Consider the following 11,869-nt stretch of genomic DNA (forward strand, 5'->3'; position numbering starts at 1 on the left):
AGTCACCAGTGTACCTAATGGCCTGCACGTTTTTAAAACCAGGAAAATCGCGTAAAATGGGAAGACGGGACCATGGATTTGATGTAGTTAGTTTGGTTCGTTTATTGTGCGTCTGTGTATATGTACGGAAATAGCCCGAAATATTTAGCGTTTTCTAAAAAGCGTCCGTTTTACGCGTACTTAGTTTCGTTGTGTTCGTAATATTTTTCTGAGTTAAACGGTGATGTCGGAAGAATTTAACTCGCGACGAACGGAAAGATACGGTCCGTTTACAATGTTGGTGGAGTTTTTTAAAAAGGATATTAATTTTACATTTTTAGCCCCTGCAAATTTGACATGTTTAACATTGTTGGGGGACGTTTTATAAATAAATTTTGTATTGCCGTTCCACCGGATGAAACGACCAAACTTTTTATGTGTTATAGTATATTTAGAATTTTAACATTGTTGGGGGGACGTTTTATAAATATATTTTGTATTGCCGTTTCACCGGATCAAACTACCAAACTTTTCATGTGTTATATAGTATACGAGTATATTTTTGTATTGCCGTTCCACCGAATCAAACGGCCAAACTTTTCATCCTGTGTTATAGTATTAGTATATATATAGTATTATTATTATTACATTATATAAAGCACGTGCCATTATGCTGACGTGTCAACTCCTCCTTTATTCTCGACACGTGTCATTCTATTGCTCTTCTCATCTATTTAATTGATTTTCTCAAATAAAGAAACTATTCATATTCTAAATAAAATACAATTACTTTAATAATTAAATTATATAAATAAAATAATATAAATATAAAAATGGAAGAAACGGGAGCAATAGAACTTCACATGTGGCGTTAACAAAAATAAAAAAAAAATGATAGTTTAAATTAAATAAATTAATAAAATAATATAAATATAAAAGTTAATATTGTTTAATCATATTTTAAGTACAATACAATTACTTAAATATTAAATCTGACAATATTATTATCGGCTATTAGCAGGTATACACATAAATGTAGTAAACAAGATCCGCACCCCAATACATAAGATTATATTTGAGCATAAATTATACTCCATAACATAAATGTGTGTGTGAAATGTACAAAAAATAAATGAATAAACTTTAAGTAAAATTAGGTATATAACTTAATTTAAATAAACAATAAAATATCTATACTAAATCCAAAATATGATATTTAAATATATTTAAAGTATATCAACTTTTTGACATTTGCGATACGTATTTCAACGGACGGGCTCATAAACGTATTACTATATGTTCAAAAAACTTCGCAACATTGAATGAGAACAACTGATTGTTGTATTGTAATTTTATTCAATGCTAACGTTTACGATACTAATGTTTTCAATACCTCATACTCATGTTCATACATTATATAAAGTGTGTGTAATACTAACGTTATCGTATACAACGCTTTTAATAGTAATACTTTCGATACAAATGTTATCGGTGATAAATGGTTTTTTTATTACAATTGTATTATACATTTGGTAAGGATCAATACTAACATAATCGTATACTAATTATACAAGTGCCGTGCAACGCACGGGCTCATAAAACTATATAGTATATAGTATATATTTAGAATTAGAATTAGAATTAGAATTAGAATTAGAATTTTCGTTACTTTTTGAGGGAAAAAAAGAATTGATATGTCCCGCATAAAGCGCTAAAACACATAAATAACACACACCTGAAAATCACACAGTAACAAACGACGTACGGACTGTGTATATGAGTAGGTGATGGTGGCGGACGGTGGTTTACAACCGGTGTAATATGGAAGCTTCTGATTCAGATGAGCCTCATACAAAACGCCCTCATCTGAACAATTCACAAATGGCACGTCACCCTTACCCTTCTCCCGATAACACCACTGTAAGTCTTCTATTTTTCATTGCTAAATTTGATTAATTTTATGCATTTATTCAGATTTTTTTCTTTAATTTGATAATTCGAACTGATTAGCTTTAATGTGTTCATTATCCTTAGGGTTTCGTATTGTAATTTGGGAATTTAGTGTATTGTATGTTATGTTAGGGTTTCTTTAATTGTAAATTTGAGTATAACACTGTTGGTCTCCTAAATGTTACGTAATTAATTAATTAATTTGTGCATCGGTTTAATTTGAAACTCTTATACAATTAGTATTGATGATGATTGTCTATAATCAATTTGATTCTTAATTTTCTTATGGTGTTCATTTGCCAAAATTAGGGTTCCGTATCGTAATTTGGAAAATTGGCTTGGTGTTCGCTGTAATTCTTCGTAAGTTATTATGAATGAAAAGAAGATATTGTGCGTTTGTTGATTTCTCTTAACTTATGGCCACCGTCTATAGTAAGGGTTTCACATTAAAATTTTGGGAATCTGGTGTTATGTATGTTAGCATGATACACATGTAAAGTGGTAGCACCAATTTTATGTTTGGTTTGACATGGCGCATTGCTGTTGGAGCTAAATGAATCGTAGATTTAGGGTGTCACATAACATTTTGGGAATTTAGTCATATTTTCATACTAATTAATTATTAATGTATATATTTTTATGGTAGGTTGATGCAACAGTGTTACAGTATCAAAATCAGAAACTTGTACAGCAGTTAGATATTCAGAAGCAAGAGCTACATGATCTTGAAGATAAAATTAAAGAATTAAGACAGGGTCAAACTTCGTACGATGACTTTTTGATTACAACTAATCAACTATGGACTCAAGTATAACCTCTTATTCACATTTCACTTTTTATAATTTAATATTGGTAAATGACGCAAAACGGTATAGTTTATTTCTCATATTGAGGACTCACAAGTTTACTTTTTTTATAGATCAATTTAAGCTATAAAAGTTAGATATTACAGCCAATATGGGATTCTTTCAACTTTTGAAGAATCATGATCTTCTATTAAATTGCTTTTGTATATTTTTGGGATTACTTTTTTCCCTTTGTTTTACAAGTAGAAATCTAGCATATATCTTATATTATTTTTTAAATTGACGAAGAGAAGTAATTCTTTGTGGTAAAAACCTTAATTACAGCAAACTAAAATTTTAAGTTTGAAAACCGAACTAAGAAATTTGGATAAGTTGGGTACCTTTTGTGTCATTTAGCTTTATCTGCTATTGTCTAAAGGAACAGCGTTTATCTAGTTGGATGAAGACTTAATTCTTCTCGGAGCACGAGTGGGTGCAGGCCAAAGTGCTTTAGACGCATTGCAGCGTTCAGACTCTGCTCAAGGTTTGTAGTTCTTTCTGATAATTTAACATGTAAGTACCAGTTTATTACTTTCATGGAATCTTGCATATGTGAATACATGATATAGGTTCAATCCCATCTGGTCCAGCGGAGGAAATGTTTCTTTGTAGACTCGTGCAGTCGGATTCCATTGGAGCGAGTGGATGTGAAGAACTTCTTGTAAATGTCAACGAAGCACTTGCTTTGAGGCATTCTTCTACTTTGGAATTGATGAAATTAATAGAGGATACTATACAAGTGGTTGTAGCTAAAATTGATATCATTGATAAATCTTTGCATGAAAATTCTTCCGCGGAAGGTATGTTTTCTTATTTTTATTTACTTGTGCGTTCTGTGCATACATTGGTGGCTACTAATCATTGAATTGCTACATTTCTTTGCAGATGCAATTATTCAGTCGTATAAGATTGACGACCTGATGAAAGAAGAAGCTAAACATTTGCATTTAGTTATTGATGCTCTACATGCTAAGCATAAAGAATATGATGATATGATTCAGAGTTATAGTCATAGTCACTCTGTGGATCAGTCTGAGATTAAACGTATAGCCGGTGATATAGAGGACCGAATGGCAGAACTCGAAGAAAGTAGACGAAAACTTGTCAGTTTGAAGATGCAGAAAGACAAACTCTCTGGTGTTCACCCTCCGGTTCCTTTTGCTGTTAATGGAAGCAGTTCACCCGAAAGTACTGTCGATAAAACTAGGGGATTACGTGATTTAAAAGACTCCATAGAGGAAGCAAAGGTTTTTATTTTTAATTTTATCGTTCTATATAGGGCTATAAATGAACCGAATGTTAAATGAACAGGCCGTGAACCCTTCGGCCGGGAGTTCATATATGATCATATATTTAGTTAACAAAAAATAGGAACTTGATATGATGTTCGTGTAGTTATACGAACTAACACAAGCCCCATGCATTCGGTTATGTTCGTGAGCGTTCGATAAGCGGTTGTTAAGGTTTGGCTGTGTTCACATACAGTGTGTGTATATATATATATATATATATATATATACACACACACACACACACACACACACATATATATGTATATGTATATGCGCGCACACAGAAATATCTATATGTATTTTATCTATCTATGGGTCTATACATACAGACACACACACATACATTACATATTACATATATGTTTGATAAAATAGTCAAAACTTATTGTAAACGTATGAAAATTTTATACCTAATTTATTAAAAAAAATTCTGGGCAATCTTATGTAATTTTGTTTAAGTGCGTTTTTTTGGATAATCATATTTAATCTACTGGTGTTCTGTAAGTTAGAATGTATAAATTGATTTATGATGTTTATGCATTGATATATATATGTGAATGGACACGAAAGCTGTTCGTTTATCCTTTTGGGTTTGTTCATTTGTTTAATCGAATCTTGATGAATGAAAACGGACAAGCTTTGTTATTGTTGTTCCCTTCAGTTACTGTCCTAAAGTTCTCTCTCGATGTGCATAGACTGCAGATACTGACATCTGATGGATGAAATTCATTTGTTTAATCGAATCTTGATGAATGAAAAAACGGACAAGCTCTGTTATTGTTGTTCCCTTCATTTACTGTCCTAAAGTTCTCTCTCGATGTGCATAGACAAAAGGTATTAACTTTTTTACCCTACGCAGATACTGGCATCTGATCGTCTTTCTGAGCTTCAAGAGGCACAAGATGACAATTTATCCTTATCAAAACAGTTGCACGATCTTGAGGTTTCGAAGTGTTTTTTGTTTCTACTTTTGTTCAGCTTTATTGATGGGTGTTTGTTAGTTCTAACACATCTTTTGGCAGAATGAAGTGAATGATTACAAGTACATTTACACATCTCGGCCTTACACATTACTAAGTGATCAGCTTCCGTATTGGAAATCTGAAGTGGACAGGATTAGGGCCCTCGTAGATTCGTTGCAAGTTGATAGATCTTCGGTTTTACGTAAAGAGAAAGAGCTCAGCACTAAAACAGAGTCAATCGATGCTTTGAGGAATCCTGTTGATAATGTCGATTCTACTATTGAAAAATTAGAGGAAGAGCTCTTGGAACGTATTAATGAGAATAATGAGTTAGAAATCAAAATGGAAGAAGCTGTCCAAGATTCAGGTAAAGATGGAAATTAGAATATAACAAATAACAAATGCTATATATAGTTTGTCAAAAATGTCGATTTAACCATTATAGAATTTTTGACACTTAAATCAATAAAGATTTTGTTTTAATTAATTGTACATTTCTTCTCTTTAAATATCTTTAAAGCCCTCATAGTTTATCAGCATTGTCAGCGTAGCCACTTTATATTATGTTGTGTCATTAAAGTCACTGAAGAAGCATTCGGTCGACAATTTTCTTGCAATCTATATGGGCTTTTGTTACATTTGTCTTACATGCAAGTGCAGTTCACCACTTTACCAAGTTAAAATTGTCTTTTCAAAACGTAAAAGATTGTCGAGTGACTTTAGCAACAAAAAAATTATATAATAGGTTAATTGCCAATCTTGATTGACAATTTACGGCTTCTTTGAATTTTTTCCTATTATCATCTTTTAATCAATGCTAGTAATGGTAGTGCGATAATTGTCACAGAGAGGAAAGACATTAAGGCAGAGTTTCAGGTTATGTCCTCCGCTTTATTGAAAGAAATCGGAATAATGAAGTCGCAATTGGATCGTTGGAAAGATACGGAATGCGAATCTGTTTCTTTACAGAAGGAGGTCCAGTCACTTAGAGCCTTGGTGGATAAGAAGGTAACAACCCTGTATAATTTTGTTAACCTAATATTTTTGTATTGATTTATTTGTATGTGAAAATACATCAAATTTCATCCAAATTTCTATTGTATGCATTTAACTTAAAGAATTTCTATTACATGCATCAAACTTTCAATTATTGCTATTGTATGTATCAATCGATTAGTTATTGCAACTGCATGTATCCGATTACTTATTTATCATATAACCTTGCCGATGTTGCCGAATCAGAGGTGCAATAATTGATAGTTTGGTACATATAGCATACCCATTAAAAGTTTGTTACATACAATGAGCTTTTAGTGTAGTTTGATGCATTTTTGGGCATTTAACTCTTTCTTGATATTTTTAATGCTCTATTATTTGATAGACCAGTGAACATAAGGATTTGGTAGATAGCTGTTCCGAGCAGAATGTGGAGATCAAGTCATTACAGGCCCATGTAAGTTTTCTACTTCAGCTCTTTTTTGAATTTTGTAATTAATTTAATGTTTTAACTAATTAATTTAACTATGATCAATAGGTTGAGAGGTTGCAGAAGAAAAAATTAGAATCACAAATTTTATTGGATATGGTGGTACAAGGGACATATGACAATAGGGATGTGATGGAAATTAAAGAATCTGAACGGAGAGCTCATTCGCAGGCTCAGGTTTTAGAAAACGCTTATAATGAACATAGTTTAGTATTAAGGATTAAAGCTGCTAACGAAACTGAATTGGCTTGCCAACAAAGATTGTCGATTGCTGAAGCTGAAATTGCTGATTTGATGGCTAAGTTAGATGAATCTGACAGGTTTGACTTTTGTACTGGTTATCTTGATCGGAAGACTAAAAAATGTCTACATTACACGTTTTTAAAGTAAGGTTATAAGTGGTTGTATGCTTCATGTACAGGGACGTCTTGGAATTAAAAGAAGCCATCAAAATTAAAGATGGAGAATCAGAGTCTTATATATCTGAAATAGAGGTGTTTCACTAGTGCTATGGTCTATCTTAACGTTAATTAATTTGGTTTGACTATATTCTTTTTTTTAGAAATTTTGTATTCATTTTTCTTTGCTTCTCAGACTATTGGTCAAGCTTATGAAGATATGCAGACACAAAACCAGCACTTACTGCAGCAGGTGATGGAGAGAGATGATTACAACATCAAGGTATGATGAAAATTCATTACAAGTTCAAACAGGCTAAAAGTAGCCCATGACGTAATTTGGTATATTAAAGAGCTCATAAACGGCTTCATTATTAGGAGGTAGCCGATTTATCAAAAACATAATTTTTGGTGTAATTTGAATTAAAAAATTCAAGTTTTAATTCCTTTTGATTTCTTTTTGGTGCCTCAAAGGATCAAATGTGAAAAAAGTAAATTTTTTTTTTTTTTTTTTTTTGCAATTGAAAAACTTAGATAACTTAAATTGGTCCAAAATTGGAGAACCGAGATATGAAGTTTGATGATGTACCTTTTTGTGCCATTATTTCAGTAATTGGCATTTTGTAAATCATAATGGTATGTTGATAACCAACTTAAAACCTACTTTTTCTACAGCTGGTTTCCGAAAGTGTGAAAATGAAACAGTCACACATTTCTCTACTTTCTGAAAAGCAAACGCTAGATGAACAGCTTCAACATGTCAACTCTGCAGTTGAATCCCTGAAATCACGTATCGCTTATTTTGAAGAGCAGGTAGAGTTTATATTGTCTATAAACAACTTGGTTGTGTGGTTAGTAAATGATATAATCGATCTCTAAATTATCGCATAACCTTGTAGATGAATTCTTGCATTATACATGCTTTGAAGTCTACTGAAGAAGATAGACACCTGTCCGTTAACCTCGAAAACAGCAAATGGGAATTGGCTAATGCTGATAAGGAATTGAAGTGCTTAAAGTCGTTGCTCTCATCATCAGAGAAAGAACACGATCAGATCCGCAGAAAAATGGACGAAATACAAGAGGAATTGGACAACGAAAGGTATTGGTTTTTTTTTTTTTTTTTTTTTATTTTTATTTTTTTTTTTTTTGGAGTTTATATTTCATACTATTTGAAATAGGCTGGTTGCATATAAAATAGTAGAAACTTTCACAGTTTTTGTATTTTTGAGCTGTGTATAAACTTGACACTGATAAGTGGTTAATTAGACAAGACCATTTTGAAATGGCCATTGTTGACAACACCCTCGATATAGATAAATTTGTAAGGAAATTTGATATTATATGGCTCATTGTAGTTAAAACTCTGTAAATTTGTACCTTTTCAGGAGTTAGAAATTAACCCAATATTGAATATTCAAAAAAGTTGGTTGCTTGCTTATGTGATTAGCCCTTGGAAAATATGAGTTTACTGTATAATTTTAGTTACATATGTTTATTGCTATTTATTTTAAATTAATGGCATTGATCTAAGTCGCCTTAGTCTTCAAAGAGAAGCTAACTCACGAACTTGTGGATATTCAATTATATTAGCCTGTATATTATGCCAAAGGGCGACGTGGTAATTTTATAGAAGTGCTAATTAAAGGGAATGTTGTTAAAATTGAAACCAGATTGGACAAGAAGAAGCTTGATGAGGAGCTGGCTGACCTAAACATGAAGGTTACAGAATTAACGTTGGGAAGTAGTGAAGCTGCAATTCAAAAACTCCAAGATGATATCAAGGATTGCAAGTCTATTCTTAAGTGTGGGGTTTGTTTTGATCGCCCAAAAGAGGTACCTATAATACAATGCAATTTGCATAATAATCGTATCGTATTCACTTGTTGTTATGGTATCTAACATTTTAATTTTTGGAACTTGATGTGACAGGTTGTGATTGTGAAGTGCTATCATCTGTTTTGCAATCCATGCATCCAGAGGAATTTGGAAATCCGTCATAGAAAATGTCCTGCTTGTGGGATGGCATTTGGGCAAAACGATGTTCGATTTGTGAAGATATGACTGATGATTATCATGTAGGAGTATAAGAAAATACATTCTTCATGGATTTTATTTAGTTTCTTTTTGTATGGGTATTTGGAAGAAATATGGTTTTGTAATTATTATTAGGGTTAGAAAGAACATGGAATTGCTTTGATAAAGGTTCGATGAGCTATAGTATGTGTTGAAATATTAGAAATATATTTAATGAAATGGTTGATATTTATGACTTTTTCATGCTATCGCATAATGTAATAAGATTGAAATGTAGGGTGGTCTGTATGCCCAAATCTCAGAACCCACCCCTTTCTCCTTATTACATATCAATGTCGCCGCTGCTGCTCTCAGGTATTGCTCAAGGTGTGTGAACAGGCACCGAATTTTGTTTCTAACAATAAACTAAAAACTGTCGGTGATTTTTGTTTCTGTTAAGCCTGTTAACTGCTTGTTTTGAAACATCAAATAATATACATATAATCATTGGTTTATGAAAAGGAAAGAGAAAAGTTTAATGTAGTGAGTGCTAAAGACACCGATTCACCTCAGATCCAGATAATTTTATATTTTTGGAAGGTATCTCTAACATAGTCACATACTATACATCGCATAGAACCTACAACCTGCAAGTTGACACGTAAAATGTTATGCTTACAGAAAGAATTGTACAAAATAATGTCTGTTTTTACAAAATACATTTGCATCTTAACATTATATTTTATATTTTAGGGACTAGAGAAATGAGCAATCAGAATAAAGTATTGAACAAAACAATTTGCACACCCAAGTATTACAAAATACATACATTTGCATCTTAACATTATATTCCCATATAACACGCTGTCACAGGGGAGACTGACCAAAAGCATTATCATATATAAACTAACATCATAATTCAAGCTTTTATTTAAGACTCGCATCATAAATCAAGAAAACAACTATCAGATGAACTGTCTTTACCCGTGTCTGCTACAAATATCAACATTTCACTCCAACATATGCCATCAAGTCATCATACTCAAGATCACTGTCCTGTTTTCTTGAATTTTGGGGGTTGCCAGGTTTACGAGGTACAGCAGTGGGCGAAAACGGATCATACACCTGATGAGGTACAGACGGGTTAAAACCTGGCCTGCCCAAAGAATATGGGAGGTTGGCGCGAAACTGTTGATTTGTATCGCCCACAAAGTTCTGGGGTCGTACTCCCATTCCCATAGATTGATGATTTTGCTAAGCAAGTCCAAAGTTCCCAGGCCTGGGTGAGAAAGGACTAGCAGCTGGAGAGCTTGGACCAAACTGCCTGGGCCCCATTTGGCTTGCTGGTGGTCGTTGACCATGTCCAGTAAAAACTGGTTGTCGGTCTTGAGGGGGACCAATTAGATGACTATGTGGCCCCTATGAAAACTTGAATTGATAGGTGGTGGCCGAAATGACGGTGATTGAGGTGCATGTACTGACGGAATCTGGGGAGGCATAAAACGAGAACCGGGCTGCTTTTCTGGTCTAGGAACTGGATGAGAGTAGGGAGTTTGCAGACGGTTGGTTTGAAAGGTGAAATCATTAGAGGTCGGTTGCTGTGGTCTTAGGGATGTAATGGGTGGGGGTCTTACTGGGTTAGGTCCCTGATGACGCACTGTCGGTTGCATAATTTGTGGCATATTTGGACCGACAGTTCCAGAGGAGCCAACAGGTGGTTAGGACCAACAAGGTCGAAGAAGAGGTGATCCAATTGGCTGCATGTTCTGGCTTGGTCCAGGAGGAGTAAAAGGCAGGGACGAATAAGTAGAGGTTGACCTGGCGAAATTTGCATTGATGGCGAAGAAGGATTACTACGTAGACCCGCATAACCCATATTTGTCACGTGAAACCTGCATGAGTGCGGTTGGGTGTGCGGTACCAAATTACGTGGTCCATACGATGATGTCATGGCTGCAGAATTCAAAGAGTTTGATGACACTTGCGTAGGAACAGATACGTTTGAAAATGGTGGTGCGATGAACCCTGATGATTGGTTAGTCTGGACCCACTGGGGTATGGTCGAACCGTTTGACCAGAGCCTGTAAATTGGGCAAGTCCTAGGTTAACAATCACAGACGTGTCTTGTTTGAGACTGCAATTAACGTGTTAGACATCTCCATTGAATTGAATCTGCAGGAACTCAGTTTCATCATCTCCATCTTCAATCCTTTTTTGTTAAGAACCTAATTTTGTAGTTTCTTAAGTGGGGTTTTGTAAATTGAGTGATATTAAGTAATTTGGGGCTAGTGCTTGTATAATTAAATAGTTCTTGAGATCTAAAAATTAGCCTTGAGTTATGATGATCTTGAAAAGTCACAAACTAGTTAAATTGTTACTTGTAAAGATGAAATTTGTTGGTCACATATATGTTAAAAGCTGAAAATTTACCTAAGCATGATTTTGTTTAGGGTTTTATGAATTGGTTTGTGATATTGGTGTAAATGTATGTCAAAATCAGTCCATAATGAAGTTGTTAAGCAAATATTAGTGAGTTGTTGTTTTGGGTATGCATGTGGGTCGAATTCGGTTGAAAGTTCATAAAATTCGTAATTATAATAACTGCACGTAATCATTTCTTGTAAAAGTCGTATAGAACCAACCGTAACTCCGTTTGCGGCGTATGAACACTTTTCGGAAAGGTCTTTGAGTGTCCTTTCTAATGAATATGGCCTTGAAGTCTGAAAGTGAGTTTAAGTGGGTCAGATTAGCTGTAATGTGTTGGGCTGTCCAAAATTTTAATTCGAGCAAGATGTGTGTAAAGTGTTAAAAATCATGTATTTGTTTAATGAGATGATAAAAGTAAATAGATGTTAATTGAGGGATTAGAAGTGTGTGGGTATGTTATGAGCTAGTGAAAGCTCAAATGGGTCAAAGGTTGAATGGGTAACATTGAACGTGT

General features: G+C 33.8%; 1 protein-coding gene across 1 annotated transcript; it reads left to right on the top strand.

The window, feature by feature from the left end:
• The first annotated feature begins 1,680 nt into the window (after nt 1-1,680).
• Nucleotides 1,681-9,179, top strand: LOC139867969 (E3 ubiquitin-protein ligase BRE1-like 2). Its single transcript, XM_071856313.1, has 16 exons — nt 1,681-1,899; nt 2,576-2,737; nt 3,171-3,258; nt 3,344-3,574; nt 3,660-4,021; nt 4,926-5,009; nt 5,089-5,395; nt 5,876-6,036; nt 6,410-6,481; nt 6,563-6,834; nt 6,936-7,008; nt 7,109-7,195; nt 7,588-7,725; nt 7,812-8,014; nt 8,586-8,748; nt 8,845-9,179. Exons 1-16 carry the CDS (start codon nt 1,801-1,803, stop codon nt 8,974-8,976), a joined length of 2,634 nt encoding a protein of 877 aa, XP_071712414.1. The 5' UTR covers nt 1,681-1,800; the 3' UTR covers nt 8,977-9,179.
• Nucleotides 9,180-11,869: the final 2,690 nt, after the last annotated feature.

This window comes from Rutidosis leptorrhynchoides, chromosome 1 (genome assembly GCF_046630445.1).
Source record: "Rutidosis leptorrhynchoides isolate AG116_Rl617_1_P2 chromosome 1, CSIRO_AGI_Rlap_v1, whole genome shotgun sequence".
Lineage (NCBI taxonomy): Eukaryota > Viridiplantae > Streptophyta > Magnoliopsida > Asterales > Asteraceae > Rutidosis > Rutidosis leptorrhynchoides.